At 44.3% G+C, this 24975-nt stretch overlaps 1 protein-coding gene across 2 annotated transcripts in view; it reads right to left on the bottom strand.

Annotated features, from left to right (window-relative positions):
- chd1l (chromodomain helicase DNA binding protein 1-like) overlaps positions 1–24753 on the bottom strand; it is a 70536-nt gene extending 45783 nt beyond the window's left edge. For both annotated transcript variants that reach the window (XM_045687232.1, XM_045687233.1), the window contains exons 1-10: positions 24541–24753; positions 21815–21927; positions 21451–21557; positions 17661–17772; positions 14521–14552; positions 14351–14432; positions 11327–11489; positions 8189–8344; positions 7828–7920; positions 2416–2512 (exon numbers count right to left, since the gene is read on the bottom strand). In XM_045687232.1, coding sequence (XP_045543188.1) covers positions 2416–2512; positions 7828–7920; positions 8189–8344; positions 11327–11489; positions 14351–14432; positions 14521–14552; positions 17661–17772; positions 21451–21557; positions 21815–21927; positions 24541–24634 — 1049 coding nt within the window. In that variant the 5' untranslated portion in view covers positions 24635–24753. The remainder of the gene's footprint in view (positions 1–2415; positions 2513–7827; positions 7921–8188; positions 8345–11326; positions 11490–14350; positions 14433–14520; positions 14553–17660; positions 17773–21450; positions 21558–21814; positions 21928–24540) is intronic.
- Positions 24754–24975: the final 222 nt, after the last annotated feature.

The following is a 24975-nucleotide window of genomic DNA, read 5'->3' as shown; positions in this document are numbered from 1 at the left end:
AGATCTATCTCCCTTGGTGCTCAGTGTTATAGTTCTCCCTTAGTGCTCAGTATTAGACAGTATCTCCCTTAGTGCTCAGTGTTATAGTTCTCCCTTAGTGCTCAGTATTAGACAGTATCTCCCTTAGTGCTCAGTGTTATAGATCTCCCTTAGTGCTCAGTGTTATAGTTCTCCCTTAGTGCTAAGTGTTATAGATCCATCTCCCTTAGTGCTCAGTGTTATAGATCCATCTCCCTTAGTGCTCAGTCTTATAGATCCATCTCCCTTAGTGCTCAGTCTTATAGATCCATCTCCCTTAGTGCTCAGTCTTATAGTGCTCAGTGTTATAGATCTCCCTTTGTGCTCAGTGTTATAGTTCCATCTCCCTTAGTGCTCAGTGTTATAGATCTCCCTTAGTGCTCAGCGTTATGGATCTATCTCCCTTAGCGCTCAGTATTAGACAGTATCTCCCTTAGTGCTCAGTGTTATACATCGATCTCCCTTAGTGCTCAGTGTTATAGTTCAATCTCCCTTAGTGCTCAGTGTTATAGATATATCTCCCTTAGTGCTCAGTGTTATAGTTCCATCTCCCTTAGTGCTCAGTGTTATAGTTCCATCTCCCTTAGTGCTCAGTGTTATACATCTATCTCCCTTAGTGCTCAGTGTTATAGATCTATCTCCCTTAGTGCTCAGTGTTATAGTTCTCCCTTAGTGCTCAGTGTTATAGTTCTCCCTTAGTGCTCAGTATTAGACAGTATCTCCCTTAGTGCTCAGTGTTATAGATCTCCCTTAGTGCTCAGCGTTATAGTTCTCCCTTAGTGCTCAGTGTTATAGTTCTCCCATAGTGCTCAGTGTTATAGTTCTCCCATAGTGCTCAGTGTTATAGTTCTCCCTTAGTGCTCAGTGTTATAGATCTATCTCCTTTAGTGCTCAGTGTTATAGTTCTCCCTTAGTGCTCAGTGTTATAGTTCTCCCTTAGTGCTCAGTGTTATAGTTCTCCCATAGTGCTCAGTGTTATAGTTCTCCCTTAGTGCTCAGTGTTATAGTTCTCCCTTAGTGCTCAGTGTTATAGTTCTCCCTTAGTGCTCAGTGTTATAGTTCTCCCTTAGTGCTCAGTGTTATAGTTCCATCTCCCTTAGTGCTCAGTGTTATACATCTATCTCCCTTAGTGCTCAGTGTTATAGATCTATCTCCCTTAGTGCTCAGTGTTATAGTTCTCCCTTAGTGCTCAGTGTTATAGTTCTCCCTTAGTGCTCAGTATTAGACAGTATCTCCCTTAGTGCTCAGTGTTATAGATCTCCCTTAGTGCTCAGCATTATAGTTCTCCCTTAGTGCTCAGTGTTATAGTTCTCCCATAGTGCTCAGTGTTATAGTTCTCCCTTAGTGCTCAGTGTTATAGATCTATCTCCTTTAGTGCTCAGTGTTATAGTTCTCCCTTAGTGCTCAGTGTTATAGTTCTCCCTTAGTGCTCAGTGTTATAGTTCTCCCATAGTGCTGTGTTATAGTTCTCCCTTAGTGCTCAGTGTTATAGTTCTCCCTTAGTGCTCAGTGTTATAGTTCTCCCTTAGTGCTCAGTGTTATAGTTCTCCCTTAGTGCTCAGTGTTATAGTTCTCCCTTAGTGCTCAGTGTTATAGTTCTCCCTTAGTGCTCAGTGTTATAGTTCTCCCTTAGTGCTCAGTGTTATAGTTCTCCCTTAGTGCTCAGTGTTATAGTTCTCCCTTAGTGCTCAGTGTTATAGTTCTCCCTTAGTGCTCAGTGTTATAGTTCTCCCTTAGTGCTCAGTGTTATAGTTCTCCCTTAGTGCTCAGTGTTATAGTTCTCCCTTAGTGCTCAGTGTTATAGTTCTCCCTTAGTGCTCAGTGTTATAGTTCTCCCTTAGTGCTCAGTGTTATAGTTCTCCCTTAGTGCTCAGTGTTATAGTTCTCCCTTAGTGCTCAGTGTTATAGTTCTCCCTTAGTGCTCAGTGTTATAGTTCTCCCTTAGTGCTCAGTGTTATAGTTCTCCCTTAGTGCTCAGTGTTATAGTTCTCCCTTAGTGCTCAGTGTTATAGTTCTCCCTTAGTGCTCAGTGTTATAGTTCTCCCTTAGTGCTCAGTGTTATAGTTCTCCCTCAGTGCTCAGTGTTATAGTTCTCCCTCAGTGCTCAGTGTTATAGTTCTCCCTCAGTGCTCAGTGTTATAGTTCTCCCTCAGTGCTCAGTGTTATAGTTCTCCCTCAGTGCTCAGTGTTATAGTTCTCCCTCAGTGCTCAGTGTTATAGTTCTCCCTTAGTGCTCAGTGTTATAGTTCTCCCTTAGTGCTCAGTGTTATAGTTCTCCCTTAGTGCTCAGTGTTATAGTTCTCCCTTAGTGCTCAGTGTTATAGTTCTCCCTTAGTGCTCAGTGTTATAGTTCTCCCTCAGTGCTCAGTGTTATATCTCCCTGAGAGAGAGACTGACCCTTGGTGCAGGTATGCCAGCATGCTGTCCAGCAGACAGAGTTTCCCACTAGCCTGGATCAGATGCTCTCCCATCTCAAACGGCTCTGGTTCCACACCTAGAGAGGAAAGGCAGGACTCCAGTTAAACATTTCCCCCTGGCGCCATTCACCTTTTCAATTAGCGGCTCCAGTTAAACATTTCCCCCTGGCGCCATTCACCTTTTTTAATTAGCGGCTCCAGTTAAACATTTCCCCCTGGCGCCATTCACCTTTTCAATTAGCGGCTCCAGTTAAACATTTCCCCCTGGTGCCATTCACCTTTTTCAATTAGCGTCTCCAGTTAAACATTTCCCCCTGGCGCCATTCACCTTTTTCAATTAGCGTCTCCAGTTAAACATTTCCCCCTGGCGCCATTCACCTTTTTCAATTAGCGTCTCCAGTTAAACATTTCCCCCTGGCGCCATTCACCTTTTTCAATTAGCGGCTCCAGTTAAACATTTCCCCCTGGCGCCATTCATCTTTTTCAATTAGCGGCTCCAGTTAAACATTTCCCCCTGGCGCCATTCACCTTTTTCAATTAGCGGCTCCAGTTAAACATTTCCCCCTGGCGCCATTCACCTTTTTCAATTAGCGGCTCCAGTTAAACATTTCCCCCTGGCGCCATTCACCTTTTTCAATTAGCGGCACCAGCCCATGATTTGGTTGGACCAAAATACATTTTGATCAATTCTGTGTCGTCTTATAAAGTAATTCACGGAGCTTTATTAAAACGTGTAATATACTACTGAGATGGTAGAAAAATGTTGTTTCATCATTCAGTCTGTGATTCAACATATTTGAATGTGCAACATAATCCAGTGATTGTCATGCATGTTGGGTTGACCATTAACCTACTGCTGTTATATTTTACTGTTAAAATAGGGCTCCAGAATGTTTTGATTTGTTTCAATAGATTTGATTGACTTATTTTATTATAGTGTCATGGATCTTCAAGATGCCCAGCCCACACAGGCTTATGAGACACTATTTGTTGTATACAAATAAAATGATCATACTTATATTTATTTAACCTTTATTTAACTAGGGCAAGTCAGTTAAGAACTAATTTTTATTTACAATGAACGCCTACACCAACCAAACCCAGACGACGCTGGGCCAATTGTGTGCCGCCCTATGGGGCTCCCAATCACGGCCAGTTGTGATACAGCCTGGATTCGAACCAGGGTGTCTGTAGTGACGCCTCAAGCACTGAGATGCAGTGTCTTAGACCGCTGCACCACTCGGGAGCCCACTGAGATGCAGTGCCTTAGACCGCTGCACCACTAGGGAGCCCACTGAGATGCAGTGTCTTAGACCGCTGCACCACTCGGGAGCCCACTGAGATGCAGTGCCTTAGACCGCTGCACCACTCAGGAGCCCACTGAGATGCAGTGCCTTAGACCGCTGCACCACTCGGGAGCCCACTGAGATGCAGTGCCTTAGACCGCTGCACCACTCAGGAGCCCACTGAGATGCAGTGCCTTAGACCGCTGCACCACTCGGGAGCCCACTGAGATGGGCGACACCTGCAGGGGAGTTGAGACAAGCACAAAGACAGGTTAAACAGATCAGGGTGTGACCGATCCCAGATATTTTCCATACGCACAAAAAGCGTATTTCGCTCAAATTTTATGTACAAATTTGTTTACATCCCTGTTAGTGAGCATTTCCATCCACCTGACAGGTGTGGCATATGAAGCTGATTAAGCAGCATGATAATAAAAAGGCCATTCTAAAATGTGCAGTTGTCACACAACACAATGCCACAGTTGTCTCAAGTTTTTAGGGAGCGTGCAAATGGCATGCTGACTGCATGAATGTCCACCAGAGCTGTTGCCAGAAAATTACATTTTCATTTGTCTACCACCAGTCTCAACGTCAACAGTGAAGAGGCGACTCCGGGATGCTGGCCTTTTAGGCAGAGTTCCTCTGTCCAATGTCTGTGTTATTTTGCCCAGCTTAATCTTTTATTTTTATTGGCCAGTCTGAGATATGGCTTTTCTTTGCAACTCTGCCTAGAAGGCCAGCATCCTGAAGTCGCCTCTTCGCTGTTGACGTTGAGACTGGTGTTTTGCGGGTACTATTTAATGAAGCTGCCAGTTGAGGACTTGTGAGGCGCCTGTTTCTCCAACTAGACACTCTAATGTACTTGTCCTCTTGCTCAGTTGTGCACCGGGGCCTCCCACTCCTCTTTCTATTCTGGTTAGAGCCAGTTTGCGTTGTTCTGTGAAGGGAGTAGTACACAGCGTGGTACCAGATCTTCAGTTTCTTGGCAATTTCTCGCATAGAATAGCCTTCATATCTCAGAACAAGAATAGACTGTCGAGTTTCAGAAGAAAGGGCTTTGTTTCTGGCCATTTTGAGCCTGTAATCAAACCCACAAATGCTGATGCTCCAGATACTCAACTAGTCTAAAGAAGGCCAGTTGTAATGCTTCTTTAATCAGAACAACAGTTTTCAGCTGTGCTAACATAATTGCAAAAGGGTTTTCTAATGATCAATTAGCCTTTTAAAAAGATAAACTTGGATTAGCTAACACAACGTGCCATTGGAACACAGGAGTGATGGTTGCTGATAATGGGCCTCTGTACGCCTGTGTAGATATTCCATAAAAAATCTGCCGTTTCCAGCTACAAAAGTCATTTACAATATTAACAATGTCTACACTGTATTTCTGATCAATTTGATGTAATTTAAAAAATGGATGAAAAAATGTTTTTTTTTTGCTTTTCTTTCAAAAACAAGGACATTTCCAAGTGACCCCAAACTTTTGAACGGTAGTGTATATAAGTGAAGTGCCTGCACCTTTATGTGCACCAAATTAATACCATAAGCTAATTTATTTTGGGCTAATTCATCGCGTGAGTGGAAACTCAAAAAACAGTAGCTAGATCACTATCTCTAAATACAGCCACTGCTAGTAGCCATGTATTAATCTAACAGTAGCTAGATCGCTAACGCTAAATACAGCCACTGATAGTAGCCATGTATTAATCTGACAGTAGCTAGATCGCTATCGCTAAATACAGCCACTGCTAGTAGCCATGTATTAATCTAACAGTAGCTAGATCGCTATCGCTAAATATAGCCACTGCTAGTAGCCATGTATTAATCTAACAGTAGCTAGATCGCTATCGCTAAATACAGCCACTGCTAGTAGCCATGTATTAATCTAACAGTAGCTAGATCGCTCTCTCTAAATACAGCCACGTATTAATCTAACAGTAGCTAGATCGCTATCGCTAAATACAGCCACTGCTAGTAGCCATGTATTAATCTAACAGTAGCTAGATCGCTATCGCTAAATACAGCCACGTATTAATCTAACAGTAGCTAGATCACTATCACTAAATACAGCCACTGCTAGTAGCCATGTATTAATCTAACAGTAGCTAGATCGCTATCGCTAAATACAGCCACTGCTAGTAGCCATGTATTAATCTAACAGTAGCTAGATCGCTATTGCTAAATACAGACACTGCTAGTAGCCATGTATTAATCTAACAGTAGCTAGATCGCTAAATACAGCCACTGCTAGTAGCCATGTATTAATCTAACAGTAGCTAGATCGCTATTGCTAAATACAGACACTGCTAGTAGCCATGTATTAATCTAACAGTAGCTAGATCGCTAAATACAGCCACTGCTAGTAGCCATGTATTAATCTAACAGTAGCTAGATCGCTATTGCTAAATACAGCCACTGCTAGTTGCCATGTATTAATCTAACAGTAGCTAGATCGCTAAATACAGCCACTGCTAGTAGCCATGTATTAATCTAAAGGAGAGAGAATGGCTCGACATAGCAGTAGGCCACAGCGAAACAGATAGAGGGGCAGGCAGGCAGCCATTTTCATTACAGGAATCATGAGGATAATGTGCTTTACTGTTTGACCAAATCCTGGTTTTGAGTGAGGTGACCATGTAGAACGTGCAGCTCTGTACTGAGCCAACCAACACATTTCTTTTACGCGTACAGCCAAGTCAAAAGGGTTGCAAAATGTGACTGAACGGTTGCAGTCTGGAGCCCTGAAAGGAGAGGAGATGAAAGCTTGACACAGTCCCTCCATCTCCAGTAGTAAAGGTTAGGGTTAATGCTCAGTGCTGCCTACAAGATAGCATCAAACAGGTAGGAGTGGTCCACACAGCTCTAAACCAATAGGATCTCACCATCAAACAGGTAGGGGTGGTCCACACAGCTCTAAACCAATAGGATCTCACCATCAAACAGGTAGGGGTGGTCCACACAGCTCTAAACCAATAGGATCTCACCATCACAGGTAGGGGTGGTCCACACAGCTCTAAACCAATAGGATCTCGCCATCACACAGGTAGGGGTGGTCCACACAGCTCTAAACCAATAGGATCTCACCATCAAACAGGTAGGGGTGGTCCACACAGCTCTAAACCAATAGGATCTCACCATCAAACAGGTAGGGCTTGTTCACACAGCTCTAAACCAATAGGATCTCACCATCAAACAGGTAGGGGTGGTCCACACAGCTCTAAACCAATAGGATCTCACCATCAAACAGGTAGGGGTGGTCCACACAGCTCCCAAACCAATAGGATCTCACCATCAAACAGGTAGGGGTGGTCCACACAGCTCTAAACCAATAGGATCTCACCATCACACAGGTAGGGGTGGTCCACACAGCTCTGAAACCAATAGGATCTCACCATCAAACAGGTAGGGTGGTCCACAACAGCTCTAAAACCACAGGATCTCACCATCAAACAGGTAATGGGTGGTCCACACAGCTCTAAACCAATAGGAGATTACCATGAAAACAGGTAGGGGTGGTCCACAGCCAGCTCTAAACCAATAGGGTAGGGGTGGTCTACACAGCTCTAAACCAATAGATTCTACTATCAAGTATAATAAACCAATAGGATCTCGCATCACACAGGTAGGGAAAATCAATAGGATCTTACATCAAACAGGCAGGGGTGGTCACAGTCACTTCTAAACCAATAGGATCTCACCATCAAACAGGTAGGGGTGGTCCACACAGCTCTAAACCAATAGGATCTCACCATCAAACAGGTAGGGGTGGTCCACACAGCTCTAAACCAATAGGATCTCACCATCACACAGGTAGGGGTGGTCCACACAGCTCTAAACCAATAGGATCTCACCATCAAACAGGTAGGGGTGGTCCACACAGCTCTAAACCAATAGGATCTCACCATCAAACAGGTAAGGGTGGTCCACACAGCTCTAAACCAATAGGATATCACCATGAAACAGGTAGGGGTGGTCCACACAGCTCTAAACCAATAGGATCTCACCATCAAACAGGTAAGGGTGGTCCACACAGCTCTAAACCAATAGGATCTCACCATCAAACAGGTAAGGGTGGTCCACACAGCTCTAAACCAATAGGATCTCACCATTAAACAGGTAGGGGTGGTCCACACACTTCCGGAGCTGCATCAGTATATTAAGCAGTCTGGTCTTGTTGCCCTGCTCATTCCCGAAGGCATCTAGAAACACAACAACAGTTAGCGACTGTCAGTTGTTTCCCAATGGAAAGGGTTTAGTTTAAGTTGAATAAAAGTATTATCTTTTTCTTTGGTTGCTCATCTGTTTGTGCTCTTACCAACTCCATTGCCGTCACTGGCAAGCCAAACCTAAAACTGTTTAGCTTTGACCATTCCATAAAGACAAGTTGGCAAGAGAGCAGAAACGGACAGTCGACCAGGGCTAGAATTTCCTAACTTAAATTTTAGATCAGGTTCATGTTAGTCTCACACAGGTCTTTCATGAGTATAGCTTTATAATATCTCTTCTGCAGGGCAGACAGGCCGTGGTACATCAGGATCTCTGTCTTCACGGGGAGGTCAGCTGCTACCTCAGCCTTTACCCTCCTCAGCAGGAAGGGCTGCAGCACTCTCTGGAGATCACTGGCTGGAGAGAGATATACAGAGAATACTGCTGTTAGACATGTAGGGTTCACAGAGATTCAGTATTTATCACAATGATGGAGCTGCCCTCTTGGTTTCAAAAATGGGACTTCCTGGATAAATAAAAAAGGTTCCATCAAATAATTAAAAAAAAAAAAGTACACATATGGCAGTGGCCAACCGGTCTGGACACCTGGACTGGTCAAAAGTAGCTCACTATATAGGGAATAGGGTGTCATTTGGGACGGCACTAAAAACCGTGTTCCTGTTCCATACTGTACTTCTGTACCATAACAACCTGCCAACAAAGACACTGAGTGTACAAAAAGGAACACCTTCCGAATATTGACTCGCACCACCTTTTGTGCCCTCAGAACAGCCTCGATTCGTCAGGGTACGGACTCTACAAGCTTTCAACAGCGTTTCCACAGGGATGCTGGGAACACGTTGACTCCAATGCTTCCCACAGTTGTGTCAACTTGGCTGGATATCCTTTGAGGTGGTGGGCCATTCTTGATAAACGCGGAAAGTGTTGAGTGTGAAAAACCCCGTAGTGTTACAGTTCTTGACACACAGACCGGTGCGCCTGGCACCTACTACTATACCCTGTTCAATTGGACATACATTTTTACCCTTTGACTTTTTCCTCATTTTTTGACGTTACAGCCTTATTCTAAAATTGATTGAGTTAATTATTTTCCTCATCAATCTACACACAATACCCCATAATGACAAAGTGAAAACAGTCTTAGACATTTTTTACAAATTTAAAACATAAATACCTCATTTACATAAGTATTCAGACCCTTTGCTATGAGACTCGAAATTGAGCTCAGGTGCATCCCGTTTCCATTGATCATCCTTGAGATGTTTCTACAACTTGATTGGAATCCACCTGTGGTAAATTCAATTGATTGGACATGATTTGGAAAGGTACACACTTGTCTATATAAGGTCCCACAGTTGACAGTTCATGTCAGAGCAAAAACCAAGCCATGAGGTCAAAGGAATTGTCCTTAGAGCTCTGAGACAGGATTGTGTCGAGGCACAGATCTGGGGAAGGATACCAAAACATTTCTGCAGCATTGAAGATCCCAAGAACACAGTGGCCTCCATCATTCTTAAATGGATGAAGTTTGGAAGCACCAAGACTTTTCCTAGAGCTGGCCGACCGGCCAAACTGAGCAATCGGAGGAGAAGGGCCATGGTCAGGGAGGTGACCAAGAACCCAATGGTCACTGACAGAGCTCCAGAGCTCCTCTGTGGAGAATCTTCCAGAAGGACAACCATCTCTGCAGTACGCCACCTATCAGGCCTTTATGGTACAGTGGCCAGACGGAAACCACTCCTCAGTAAAAGGCACATGACAGACAGCCTGGAGTTTGCCAAAAGGCAATTAAAGACAAGATTCTGTGGTCTGATGAAACCAAGATTGAACTTTTTGGCGTCTTGTCTGAAGGAAACCTGGCACCATCCCTACGGTGAAGCATGGTGGTGGCAGCATCATGCTGTGGGGATGTTTTTCAGCGGCAGGGACTGAGAGACTAGTCAGGATCGAGAGAAAGATGAACGGAGCATTGTACAGTGAGATCCTTGATGAAAACCTGCTCCAGAGCGCTCAGGACCTTAGACTGGGGTAAAGGTTCACCTTCCAACAGGACAACGACCCTAAGCACACAGCAAAGACAACACAGGAATGGCTTAGGGACAAGTCTCTGAATGTCCTTGAGTGGCCCATCCAGAGCCCGGATTTGAACCCGATCGAACATCTCTTGAGACCTGAAAATAGCTGTGCAGCGACGCTCCCCATCCAACCTGACAGAGCTTGAGAGGATCTGCAGAGAAGAATGGGAGAAACTCCCCAAATAAAGGTGTGCCAAGCTTGTAGCGTCATACCCAAGAATAATCCAGGCTGTAATCACTGCCAAAAGTGTTTAAACAAAGTACTGAGTAAAGGGTCTGAATACTTATGTAAATGTGATTTTTCAGTTTTAGATTTTTTTATAAATATGCAAAAATGTCTAAAAACCTGTTTTTGCTTTGTCATTATGGGGTATTGTGTGTAGATTGATGAGGGAAAAAATGATTTAATACATTTTAGAAAAAGGCTGTAACGTAACATAATGTGGAAAAGGTCAAGGTGTCTGAATACTTTCCGAATCCATATTTCAATTGTCTCGAAGCTTAAAAATCCTTCTTTAACCTGCCTCCTCCCCTTCATCTACACTGATTGTAGTGGATTTAACAAGTGGACATCAATAAGGGATCATAGCTTTCACCTGGATTCACCTGGTCAGTCTATGTCATGGAAAAAGCAGGTGTTCTAACACTGTACTGCGTGTAAGATATCACATTATCAAAAAGTGTGCTGAGTAAATTGGATAGTCATACTTTAGGCTAATAACTTTTTTTTTTTTATCTACAAAATCACAGGGTAGCCTACTCTACTGACACTGACAAACAATCAATAAAAACGACATTGGTCCATATAATAGGCCTATGAGAAGGGGAGACGCCCATCTGATCTGGAGGAGGTAAATCGTCCAAAAACAAAACTTTCATGGGGCTTCTGACACAACAATGATAGAGTGAATGTGGGCACTTCACCGGGGATATGGCCGATGCTCTCCGTTGGTGCCAATAAGATGGGCTATACTGTTCACTCAACAAAGTTGAGAACTAAAGAATTGATTAGAGTCTATATTCTTGTTTTTAATAGAAATAGTTTGGAAAGCTAATGGCTATGTTTTTCCCGTGGTATTTTCAGCGCGCGCTGCCCAAACTGCAGGCCAATATCGACTGTAGGTTATGCTATTTTGAATGATTGTATTTATTTATGTATAGACAGGAGAAGGCTAATTAGACTATATCATTTTTACCATTTACTTTAGGGGAAGCTTAGCCTCCAGGTGTTGCAATCTCGAGTTGTGTAGGAGTGTCATCCTATCTAGCATGTTATCTCACACACACTCGTGTAGTGTCCTACCTAGAGTCGGTTGTGTCTGGACCTGGTTGTAAGTGTTAGTGAAGTCCTCGGTCTGGTCTATGGGGAAGAGACTGGGCTGGACGAACGACAGGAGGCTGTAAAGCTCCGTCAGGTTGTTCTGGATAGGAGTTCCTGTCAGCAGCACTCTGAAATCCAGAGAGAACTACAAGAGAAACAGTGAAACCGGTGGTAGACCAGGTGACGGCAGGAGAAGGAACGTAGACTGGGTGACGACAGGAGAAGGAACGTAGACTGGGTGACGGCAGGAGAAGGAACGTAGACTGGGTGACGGTAGGAGAAGGAACGTAGACTGGGAGACGGTAGGAGAAGGAACGTAGACTGGGAGACGGTAGGAGAAGGAACGTAGACTGGGAGACGGCAGGAGAAGGAACGTAGACTGGGTGACGGCAGGAGAAGGAACGTAGACTGGGTGACGGCAGGAGAAGGAACGTAGACTGGGAGATGGTAGGAGAAGGAACGTAGACTGGGAGACGGTAGGAGAAGGAACGTAGACTGGGAGACGGTAGGAGAAGGAACAGACTGGGTGACGGTTGGAGAAGGAACGTAGACTGGGAGACGGTTGGAGAAGGAACGTAGACTGGGAGACGGTAGGAGAAGGAACGTAGACTGGGTGACGGTTGGAGAAGGAACGTAGACTGGGTGACGGTAGGAGAAGGAACGTAGACTGGGAGACGGTAGGAGAAGGAACGTAGACTGGGAGACGGTAGGAGAAGGAACGTAGACTGGGTGACGGTAGGAGAAGGAACGTAGACTGGGTGACGGTTGGAGAAGGAACGTAGACTGGGAGACGGTTGGAGAAGGAACGTAGACTGGGTGACGGTAGGAGAAGGAACTAGACTGGGTGACGGTAGGAGAAGGAACGTAGACTGGGTGACGGTAGGAGAAGGAACGTAGACTGGGTGACGGTAGGAGAAGGAACGTAGACTGGGAGACGGTAGGAGAAGGAACGTAGACTGGGTGACGGTAGGAGAAGGAACGTAGACTGGGAGACGGTAGGAGAAGGAACGTGAGACTGGGAGACGGTAGGAGAAGGAACGTAGACTGGGAGACGGTAGGAGAAGGAACGAGACTGGGTGACGGTAGGAGAAGGAACGTAGACTGGGAGACGGTAGGAGAAGGAACGTAGACTGGGAGACGGTAGGAGAAGGAACGTAGACTGGGAGACGGTAGGAGAAGGAACGTAGACTGGGTGACGGTAGGAGAAGGAACGTAGACTGGGTGACGGTAGGAGAAGGAACGTAGACTGGGTGACGGTTGGAGAAGGAACGTAGACTGGGTGACGGTAGGAGAAGGAACGTAGACTGGGTGACGGTAGGAGAAGGAACGTAGACTGGGTGACGGTAGGAGAAGGAACGTAGACTGGGTGACGGTAGGAGAAAGAACGTAGACTGGGTGACGGTAGGAGAAGGAACGTAGACTGGGTGACGGTAGGAGAAGGAACGTAGACTGGGAGACGGTAGGAGAAGGAACGTAGACTGGGTGACAGTTGGAGAAGGAACGTAGACTGGGAGACGGTAGGAGAAAGAACGTAGACTGGGAGACGGTAGGAGAAGGAACGTAGACTGGGTGACGGCAGGAGAAGGAACGTAGACTGGGTGACGGTAGGAGAAGGAACGTAGACTGGGTGACGGCAGGAGAAGGAACGTAGACTGGGAGACGGTAGGAGAAGGAACGTAGACTGGGAGACGGTAGGAGAAGGAACGTAGACTGGGTGACGGTAGAAGGAACGTAGACTGGGAGACGGTTGGAGAAGGAACGTAGACTGGGTGACGGTAGGAGAAAGAACGTAGACTGGGTGACGGTAGGAGAAGGGACGTAGACTGGGTGACGGTTGGAGAAGCAGCAGTAGCAGCAGTAGCAGCAGCAGTAGTAGTAGTAGTAGCAGCAGCGGTAGTAGTAGTAGTAGCAGCAGTAGTAGTAGTAGCAGTATCAGTAGTAGTAGTAGTAGTAGTAGCAGTAGCAGTAGCAGTAGTAGCAGCAGCAATAGCAGCAGTAGTGGTAGCAGTAGTAGTAGGAGCAGTAGCAGTATCAAAAGTAGTAGCAGTATCAAAAGTAGTAGTAGTAGTAGTAGTAGCAGCAGAGCAGTAGCAGTGGCAGCAGCAGTGGTAGCGGTGGCAGCAGTAGCAGCAGTAGTAGCAGCAGTAGCAGTGGTTGGAGCAGTAGTAGTAGTAGCAGCAGTAGTAGCGGTGGCAGCAGTAGTAGAAGCAGTATCGGTAGCAGCAGTATCAGTAGTAGTTGCAGCAGCAGCGGTAGTAGTGGTTGCAGCAGCAGCGGCAGTAGTAGTAGTAGTAGTAGCAGTATCAGTAGTAGTAGTAGTAGTAGCAGTAGCAGCAGGCAGCAGTAGTGGTGGCAGTGGTAGTAGCAGCAGTAGCAGTATCAAAAGTAGTAGCAGTATCAAAAGTAGTAGCAGTAGCAGTATCAGTAGTAGTAGTAGTAGGAGTAGCAGTAGTAGCAGCAGTGGTAGCGGTGGCAGCGGTGGCGGCAGTGGTAGCAGTGGCAGCAGTGGTTTAGCAGCAGCAGTAGCAGCGGTAGCAGCGTGGTAGCAGTGGCAGCAGTAGTAGTAGTAGTAGTAGTAGCAGCAGTGGTATGGGGCAGCAGTAGCAGCGGTATGCAGCAGTGGAGCAGTAGCAGCAGTAGTAGCAGTGGTATCAGCGGTAGCAGTAGCAGTAGTAGTAGTAGTGGCAGCAGTAGTAGCAGCGGTAGTAGTAGCAGCAGTAGTAGCAGCAGTGGTATCAGCAGTAGCAGTAGTAGTATCAGCAGTAGTAGTAATAGCAGCAGTAGTATCAGCAGTAGCAGTAGTAGTAGTTGTAGTAGTAGTAGTAGCAGTAGTATCAGTAGTAGGTGTAGCAGGTGTAGCAGTAGTAGTATCAGCAGTAGTAGCAGTAGTAGTAGATGTAGTAGGTGTAGCAGTAGTAGCAGTAGTAGTAGTAGTAGCAGCAGTAGTATCAGCAGTAGCAGTAGCAGTAGTAGTAGTAGTAGTGGTAGTAGTAGTAGTAGTCATACCTCCATCAGGATTTTGTGCAACAGGGAGTTTTGGTTCTTCAATCTGTGAGCCTCATCAACTACCAAGATTTTCCACTTCCTCCTGCAGAACAGAGACGAGTTAGTTCTGGATGCTTGACTGACTGTGGTTTGAAATGCTGACAGTAGTGGAATAGTGATTGCAGACTCACCTTTTCAGGAATGAGGCATCTTTGATACAGAGCTGACGATGAGAGAAATTAGAAAACATGTTCAGTGTTGAGAATGTCAATAATGGATAACATAGGGAAAAGTGTATCGACTTGCTACAGAGTTTAGACAGCATTTCCAATCAATTATCATCACCTCATATGTAGTTAGCAGAACATGGTAGTGTGTTGTACCTCATATGTAGTTAGCAGAACATGGTAGTGTGTTGTACCTCATATGTAGTTAGCAGAACACGGTAGTGTGTTGTACCTCATATGTAGTTAGAAGGACATGGTAGTGTGTCGTACCTCATATGTAGTTAGCAGAACATGGTAGTGTGTTGTACCTCATATGTAGTTAGCAGAACACGGTAGTGTGTTGTTGTACCTCATATGTAGTTAGCAGAACACGGTAGTGTGTTGTACCTCATATGTAGTTAGAAGGACATGGTAGTGTGTCGTACCTCATATGTAGTTAGCAGAACATGGTAGTGTGTTGTACCTCATATGTAGTTAGCAGAACACGGTAGTGTGTTGTTGTACCTCATATGTAGTTAGCAGAACATGGTAGTGTGTTGTTGTACCTCATATGTAGTTAGCAGAACATGGTAGTGTGTTGTTGTACCTCATATGTAGTTAGCAGGACAAAAAGGGGATAAGATAGAACATGGCAGTGCAGTTGTTTGCAACTCAGTAGTTGGTAGTGTGTTGTACCTCATATGTAGTTAGCAGAACACAGTAGTGTGTTGTACCTCATATGTAGTTAGCAGAACATGGTGTGTGTTGTACCTCATATGTAGTTAGCAGAACATGGTGTGTGTTGTACTTCATATGTAGTTAGCAGAACATGGTAGTGTGTTGTTGTACCTCATATGTAGTTAGCAGAACATGGTAGTGTGTTGTTGTACCTCATATGTAGTTAGCAGAACACGGTAGTGTGTTGTACCTCATATGTAGTTAGAAGGACATGGTAGTGTGTCGTACCTCATATGTAGTTAGCAGAACATGGTAGTGTGTTGTACCTCATATGTAGTTAGCAGAACACGGTAGTGTGTTGTTGTACCTCATATGTAGTTAGCAGAACATGGTAGTGTGTTGTTGTACCTCATATGTAGTTAGCAGAACATGGTAGTGTGTTGTACCTCATATGTAGTTAGCAGGACATGGTAGTGTGTTGTTGTACCTCATATGTAGTTAGCAGAACATGGTAGTGTGTTGTACCTCATATGTAGATAGCAGAACATGGTGTGTGTTGTACCTCATATGTAGTTAGCAGAACATGGTGTGTGTTGTACCTCATATGTAGTTAGCAGAACATGGTAGTGTGTTGTACCTCATATGTAGTTAGCAGAACATGGTAGTGTGTTGTACCTCATATGTAGTTAGCAGGACATGGTAGTGTGTTGTTGTACCTCATATGTAGTTAGCAGAACATGGTAGTGTGTTGTTGTACCTCATATGTAGTTAGCAGAACATGGTAGTGTGTTGTACCTCATATGTAGTTAGCAGAACACGGTAGTCTGTTGTTGTACCTCATATGTAGTTAGCAGAACATGGTAGTGTGTTGTTGTACCTCATATGTAGTTAGCAGAACATGGTAGTGTGTTGTACCTCATATGTAGTTAGCAGAACATGGTAGTGTGTTGTACCTCATATGTAGTTAGCAGAACACGGTAGTCTGTTGTTGTACCTCATATGTAGTTAGCAGAACATGGTAGTGTGTTGTTGTACCTCATATGTAGTTAGCAGAACATGGTAGTGTGTTGTTGTACCTCATATGTAGTTAGCAGAACACTCGGTGTGTGTGTTGTACCTCATATGTAGTTAGCAGAACATGGTAGTGTGTTGTACCTCATATGTAGTTAGCAAAACATGGTAGTGTGTTGTACCTCATATGGAGTTAGCAGAACACGGTAGTGTGTTGTTGTACCTCATATGTAGTTAGCAGAACACGGTAGTGTGTTGTTGTACCTCATATGTAGTTAGCAGAACATGGTAATGTGTTGTACCTCATATGTAGTTAGCAGAACATGGTAGTGTGTTGTACCTCATATGTAGTTAGCAGAACAGGTAGTGTGTTGTTGTACCTCATATGTAGTTAGCAGGACATGGTAGTGGTGTTGTACCTCATATGTAGTTAGCAGAACACAGTAGTGTGTTCTACCTCATATGTAGTTAGCAGAACATGGTAGTGTGTTGTACCCTCATATGTAGTTAGCAGAACATGGTAGTGTGTGTTGTACCTCATATGTAGTTAGCAAGAACATGGTAGTGTGTTGTACCTCATATGTAGTTAGCAGAACATGATAGTGTGTTGTACCTCATATGTAGTTAGCAGAACACGGTAGTGTGTTGTTGTACCTCATATGTAAGTTAAGCAGAACATGGTAGTGGTTGTGTAAAAATTTGCATGTGTATAGAGAACAGGTAGTGTGGTTTTGTAATAATGTAGTTAGCAGAACACGGTAGTGTGTTGTTGTACTCAATGTAGTTAGCAGAACACGGTAGTGTGTTAAGTTGTACCTCATATGATTAGCAAAACATGGTAGTGTGTTGTAACTCATATGGAGTTAGCAGAACATGGTATTGTTGTGTACCTCATATGAGTTAGCAGAACCGGTAGTGTGTTGTTGTACCTCTCATATGTAGTTAGTAGAACACGGTGGTGTGCATGTTGTACCTCAATGTAGTTAGTGCTAGAACATGGTAATGTGTTGTACCTCATATGTAGTTAGCAGAACATGGTAGTGTGTTGTACCTCATATGTAGTTAGCAGAACATGGTAGTGTGTTGTTGTACCTCATATGTAGTTAGCAGGACATGGTAGTGTGTTGTACCTCATATGTAGTTAGCAGAACACAGTAGTGTGTTCTACCTCATATGTAGTTAGCAGAACATGGTGTGTGTTGTACCTCATATGTAGTTAGCAGAACATGGTAGTGTGTTGTTGTACCTCATATGTAGTTAGCAAAACATGGTAGTGTGTTGTACCTCATATGTAGTTAGCAGAACATGATAGTGTGTTGTACCTCATACGTAGTTAGCAGAACATGGTAGTGTGTTGTACCTCATATGTAGTTAGCAAAACATGGTAGTGTGTTGTACCACATATGTAGTTAGCAGAACATGGTAGTGTGTTGTACCTCATATGTAGTTAGCAAAACATGGTAGTGCGTGTTGTTCATGTCCCTTTGCAGCTCTGCTCTCTTGTCTTTGTCTCCAGAGTAACACAGCACCTTGAGACAGGGGGATAAGCTGGGAAGACAACAGACAGTAACAAACCAGGACAGCAGGTCTAGCTCTCTGCACTCATTCTGCATTAGCGGGACATTCGTGTTTTGCTTTCCATAACAACACGTACAGACTAAAATGTCTGAACTCTCACGATTAGACCAATAGTGAGGAGGCAATGTATCCACAACGTGGAGAGTGAGAGTCTCTCTGCCTGGTGGTTAAATGAAACCATGGTAAGAACAGGAAACAGTTGCATTGTCGGAGAAAAGTGTACAGTACATTATGTAGCATGGCACCAAGTCATTACCTAGCATGGCACCAAGTCATTACCTAGCATGGCACCAAGTCATTACCTAGCATGGCACCAAGTCATTACCTAGCATGGCACCAAGTCATTACATAGCGTGACACCAAGTCATTACATAGCGTGACACCAAGTCATTACGTAACATGACACCAAGTCATTACGTAGCATGACACCAAGTCATTACGTAGCATGACACCAAGTCATTACGTAACGTGACACCAAGTCATTACGTAACGTGACACCAAGTCATTACATAGCGTGACACCAAGTCATTTACGTAACGTGACACCAAGTCATTTACGTAACGTGACACCAAGTCATTTACGTAACGTGACACCAAGTCATTTACGTAACGTGACACCAAGTCATTTACGTAACGTGACACCAAGTCATTTACGTAACGTGACACCAAGTCATTTACGTAACGTGACACCAAGTCATTACGTAGCGTGACACCAAGTCATTTACGTAGCGTGACACCAAGTCATTTACGTAACGTGACACCAAGTCATTACGTAGCGTGACACCAAGTCATTACGTAGCGTGACACCAAGTCATTACGTAGCGTGACACCAAGTCATTACGTAGCGTGACACCAAGTCATTACGTAGCGTGACACCAAGTCATTACGTAGCGTGACACCAAGTCATTACGTAGCGTGACACCAAGTCATTACGTAGCGTGACACCAAGTCATTACGTAGCGTGACACCAAGTCATTACGTAGCATGACACCAAGTCATTACGTAGCATGACACCAAGTCATTGCGGAACGTGACACCAAGTCATTACGTAGCGTGACACCAAGTCATTACGTAGCGTGACACCAAGTCATTGCGGAACGTGACACCAAGTCATTACGTAGCGTGACACCAAGTCATTACGTAGCGTGACACCAAGTCATTACGTAGCATGACACCAAGTCATTGTGGAACATGACACCAAGTCATTGTGGAACATGACACCAAGTCATTACGTAGCATGACACCAAGTCATTACGTAACATGACACCAAGTCATTACGTAGCATGACACCAAGTCATTACGTAGCATGACACCAAGTCATTACGTAGCATGACACCAAGTCATTACGTAGCATGACACCAAGTCATTACGTAGCATGACACCAAGTCATTACGTAGCATGACACCAAGTCATTACGTAGCATGACACCAAGTCATTACGTAACATGACACCAAGTCATTACGTGAGCATGACACCAAGTCATTACGTAGCGTGACACCAAGTCATTACGTAGCATGACACCAAGTCATTACGTAACGTGACACCAAGTCATTACGTAACATGACACAAGTCATTACGTAGCATGACACCAAGTCATTACGTAGCATGACACCAAGTCATTACGTAACATGACACCAAGTCATTTACGCAGCATGACACCAAGTCATTACGTAGCGTGACACCAAGTCATTACGTAGCGTGACACCAAGTCATTACGTAGCGTGACACCAAGTCATTACGTAGCGTGACACCAAGTCATTACGTAGCGTGACACCAAGTCATTACGTAGCATGACACCAAGTCATTACGTAGCGTGACACCAAGTCATTACGTAGCATGACACCAAGTCATTACGTAGCATGACACCAAGTCATTACGTAACGTGACACCAAGTCATTACGTAGCGTGACACCAAGTCATTACGTAGCATGACACCAAGTCATTACGTAGCATGACACCAAGTCATTACGTAACGTGACACCAAGTCATTACGTAGCGTGACACCAAGTCATTACGTAGCATGACACCAAGTCATTGCGGAACATGACACCAAGTCATTAGTGGAGCATGACACCAAGTCATTACGTAGCATGACACCAAGTCATTACGTAGCATGACACCAAGTCATTACGTAGCATGACACCAAGTCATTACGTAGCATGACACCAAGTCATTACGCGAGCATGACACCAAGTCATTACGTAGCATGACACCAAGTCATTACGTAGCATGACACCAAGTCATTACGTAGCATGACACCAAGTCATTACGTAACATGACACCAAGTCATTGTGGAACATGACACCAAGTCATTACGTAGCATGACACCAAGTCATTACGTAGCATGACACCAAGTCATTACGTAGCATGACACCAAGTCATTACGTAGCATGGCACCAAGTCATTACGTAGCATGGCACCAAGTCATTACGTAGCGTGGCACCAAGTCATTACGTAGCGTGGCACCAAGTCATTACGCAGCATGACACCAAGTCATTACGTAGCGTGACACCAAGTCATTTACGCAGCGTGACACCAAGTCATTACGTAGCGTGACACCAAGTCATTACGTAGCGTGACACCAAGTCATTACGTAGCATGACACCAAGTCATTACGTAGCGTGACACCAAGTCATTACGTAGCATGACACCAAGTCATTACGTAGCATGACACCAAGTCATTACGAACATGACACCAAGTCATTACGTAGCATGACACCAAGTCATTACGTAGCATGACACCAAGTCATTACGTAACGTGACACCAAGTCATTACGTAGCATGACACCAAGTCATTACGTAACATGACACCAAGTCATTACGTAACATGACACCAAGTCATTACGGTAGCATGACACCAAGTCATTACGTAGCATGACACCAAGTCATTACGTAGCGTGACACCAAGTCATTACGTAGCATGACACCAAGTCATTACGTAGCATGACACCAAGTCATTACGTAGCGTGACACCAAGTCATTACGTAGCGTGACACCAAGTCATTACGTAGCATGACACCAAGTCATTACGTAACATGACACCAAGTCATTGTGGAACATGACACCAAGTCATTACATAGCATGACACCAAGTCATTACGTAACATGACACCAAGTCATTACGTAGCGTGACACCAAGTCATTACGTAGCATGACACCAAGTCATTACGTAACATGACACCAAGTCATTGTGGAACATGACACCAAGTCATTGTGGAACATGACACCAAGTCATTACATAGCATGACACCAAGTCATTACGTAGCATGACACCAAGTCATTACGTAGCATGACACCAAGTCATTACGTAGCATGACACCAAGTCATTACGTGGAACATGACACCAAGTCATTACGTAGCATGACACTAAGTCATTACGTAGCATGACACCAAGTCATTACGTAGCATGACACCAAGTCATTACGTAACATGACACCAAGTCATTACGTAACATGACACCAAGTCATTACGTAACATGACACCAAGTCATTACGTAGCATGACACTAATTCCCCCTATGACCTGGGCACCATTAGTTTACAGGGATCTGGTCAACAGTAGTGCGCTAAATAGGGAACGGTGGACATCTGCAGTGAAGCCTAATAAGGCTGTTGCGTTATCTGACATAAGACAAATGGTTGTTCTCCTCACCATTTCATCTCGCTCCTCCAGTTGTCCATGACAGACAGTGGGCTGAGGACCAGGAACGGGCCGTCCTGCCGCAGGGCCCCTCTCATGTACAATAGCAGAGAGATGGTCTGAGTGAAGGGCAAAACAGACAAGACAACAGAACAACATCAGAAGAATCCATATTATTGCCTTGGAATATAGTAAAGAAAATACACCTGAACCTTTAATTCCAATAAGTATTAAAAGGTGATAGTATCTATATGGATGTCCTCCAGAACTAATATGAATGTATCCCAAATGGCAACCTATTCCCTATATAGTGTACTACTTTTGGACAGAGCCCTAGCTCTAGGCTGCCATTTAGGGGAAGAAAACAACCTCTCACCTGGCAGGTCTTGCCCAGGCCCATCTCATCTCCTAGGATACATCCCTGCTGGTTGGCCAGGCACTGAGTGAGCCACTGCACTCCGTCCAGCTGATAGGCTCGCAACTGAATCCCTGAAGGAAGCAACAACATTGATTGGCTGGACGCAAGTCTGAGTCTAATTTCGGAACAAAAATGCTATTGGGAGAGATAAGTCCAAGTAGTTGTGGCTCAGTTGGTAGAGCATGGTGTGTGCAACGCCAGGGTTGTGGGTTCGATTCCCACTGGGGGCCAGTACAAAAAAATGCATGAAATGAAATGAATGTATTCACTACTGTAAGTCGCTCTGGATAAGAGCGTCTGCTAAATGACTAAAATGTAAAATGTAGTTAGCAAGACTCTTTAGGACATCATATTCATCTGGCACATTCCTGAATAATTCTGTTACACTTTTACGTTAAGTAGTGACGCTACCGACAGAGTTGGGGATGCTATTCTGAAAATAGAGTTTACCAAGTTATCAGTTACTTCACACTAGAAGTTAACACTAAATATACCCTTTAAAAATATAGTTTAATTAACTAAAGTTAATATAAATTACTGAACTAAAGTTAATATAGTTTACTGAACTAAAGTTAATATAAATTACTGAACTAAAGTTAATAAAGTTTACTGAACTAAAGTTAATAAAGTTTACTGAACTAAAGTTAATAAAGTTTACTGAACTAAAGTTAATTTGAAAATTATTCTAAATATGAAATGTCATAGAACACAAATGGCAATGGAGATCGCTCTAGAGCCAGTTCATCGCTCTAGACCCAGTTCATCGCTCTAGACCCAGTTCATCGCTCTAGACCCAGTTCATCGCTCTAGACCCAGTTCATCGCTCTAGACCCAGTTCATCGCTCTAGACCCAGTTCATCGCTCTAGACCCAGTTCATCGCTCTAGACCCAGTTCATCGCTCTAGACCCAGTTCATCGCTCTAGACTCAGTTCATCGCTCTAGATCATCGCTCTAGACCCAGTTCATCGCGCTAGACCCAGTTCATCGCTTTAGACCCAGTTCATCGCTCTAGACCCAGTTCATCGCTCTAGACCCAGTTCATCGCTCTAGACTCAGTTCATCGCTCTAGATCATCGGCTCTAGAGCCAGGTTCATCGCTCTAGAGCCAGTTAACAGAATGTGTAGTTTATCCTATTTCAGAGTTTGGCATGGTCTGATTTCAAAAAAGAAAGGAAATGATTGCATTTTCTGCCATATTTCTTCTTTTTTGCAGAAAATGTAGTGTAGTTCCAGTAGTTAGCTACACTGCTACAAGGCACACAAAAAAAGTAGCTAATTAATCTAACTACTGAAAACACCACCAAAGATGTGATTTCTTTCTCTAGCGAATGACAGCAAGGCACTACAGAGAGTAGTGCGTACAGCCCAGTACATCACTGGGCCAAGCTTCCTGCCATCCAGGACCTTTATACCAGGCGGTGTCAGAGGAAGGCACTAAAAATTGTCAATCACTCCAGCCACCCTAATCATAGACTGTTCTCTCTGCTACCGCACGGCAAGCGGTACCAGAGCTCCAAGTCTAGGTCCAAGAGGCTTCTAAACAGCTTCCATCCCCAAGCCATAGGACTCCTGAACAGCTAATCAAATGGCTACCCAGACTATTTGCATTGCCCCCTCCCCCCTCTACACTGCTGCTACTCTCTGTTATTATCGATGCGTAAGTCACTTTAATAAATCTACCTACATGTACATATTATCTCAATTACCTCGTCACCGGTGCCCCCTCACATTGACTCTGTACCGGTACCCCCTGTATATAGCCTACACATTGACTCTGTACCGGTACCCCCTGTATATAGCCTCCACATAGACTCTGTACCGGTACCCCCCTGTATATAGCCTCCACATTGACTCTGTACCGGTACCCCCCTGTATATAGCCTCCACATTGACTCTGTACCGGTACCCCCCTGTATATAGCCTCCACATTGACTCTGTACCGGTACCCCCTGTATATAGCCTCCACATTGACTCTGTACCGGTACCCCCTGTATATAGCCTCCACATTGACTCTGTACCGGTATCCCCTGTATATAGCCTCCACATTGACTCTGTACCGGTACCCCCCTGTATATAGTCTCCACATTGACTCTGTACCGGTACCCCCTGTATATAGCCTCCACATTGACTCTGTACCGGTACCCCCCTGTATATAGCCTCCACATTGACTCTGTACCGTAACACCCTGTATATAGCCCCCACATTGACTCTGTACCGGTACCCCCTGTATATAGCCCCCACATTGACTCTGTACCGTAATACCCTGTATATAGCCTCCACATTGACTCTGTACCGTAACACCCTGTATATAGCCTCGCTATTGTTATTTAATGCTGCTCTTCTTATCTCTTACTTTTTTTTTAAGGTATTTTCTTAAAACGACATTGTTGGTTAAAAGCTTGTAATTAAGCATTATATTCGGCGCATGTGACAAATAAAAATTGATTGAGTTCAACTAATACCACCAAGCTACGGCAAATGTCGTTTAATTACTAGTTGAACACTGCCAGTGCTTACTAACACGTTAGGTTGCTAGCTAAATTTTAAAAAAAATTAAAGTTAGACTGCTAGCTAGCTACTACAGATCCAGTGTGTTGGGCATGGCGGTAAATACCAGAACCAGTCTCTGTCGTAGGCTAACCATTAACTTACATTAACTTTGGCCACCATTCCCCACCACAAACCTTGCAAACCCCACTTCTGCAAATCTTTTTCAGTCAGACTGTTCTTGGTTTCTTCCGGTATGCTCGTTTTTATTTTCTGTGGGAAACTCGCCATATTTCCAAAAGCAGAGGAAAGTTGTAGAGAAACAACAAGGAAGGAAGTTTAGCGCCAAACATTGTTTACTTCCTGATCAGATGAGCGGCTGCTTCTTCTTCTTCTCCTCCTTTGATGAGGTTTAACGGCTGTTGGCCTCCAATAAACGTTGCATTACCGCCACCAACTATACTGGAGTATAAGTCCTTTTTAATTTGCATGAAAAAAGGAAAATAAATCAAGAAATTCCCTACCATCCAGTGCTTAATGTGATCCGGCAATAATAGGATTCGGCACCTCTAAGTTTTGGTCTGTTTCATTCAGGAACCTATTTGTGAGGATCTAGTACCTTTCGTGGCATG

Source organism: Salmo salar, chromosome ssa10, assembly GCF_905237065.1.
Source record: "Salmo salar chromosome ssa10, Ssal_v3.1, whole genome shotgun sequence".
In the NCBI taxonomy this organism is placed as follows: Eukaryota; Metazoa; Chordata; class Actinopteri; order Salmoniformes; family Salmonidae; genus Salmo; species Salmo salar.
Note: the sequence above shows the minus strand (reverse complement) of the source record. Positions and strands in the feature narration are given on the sequence as shown.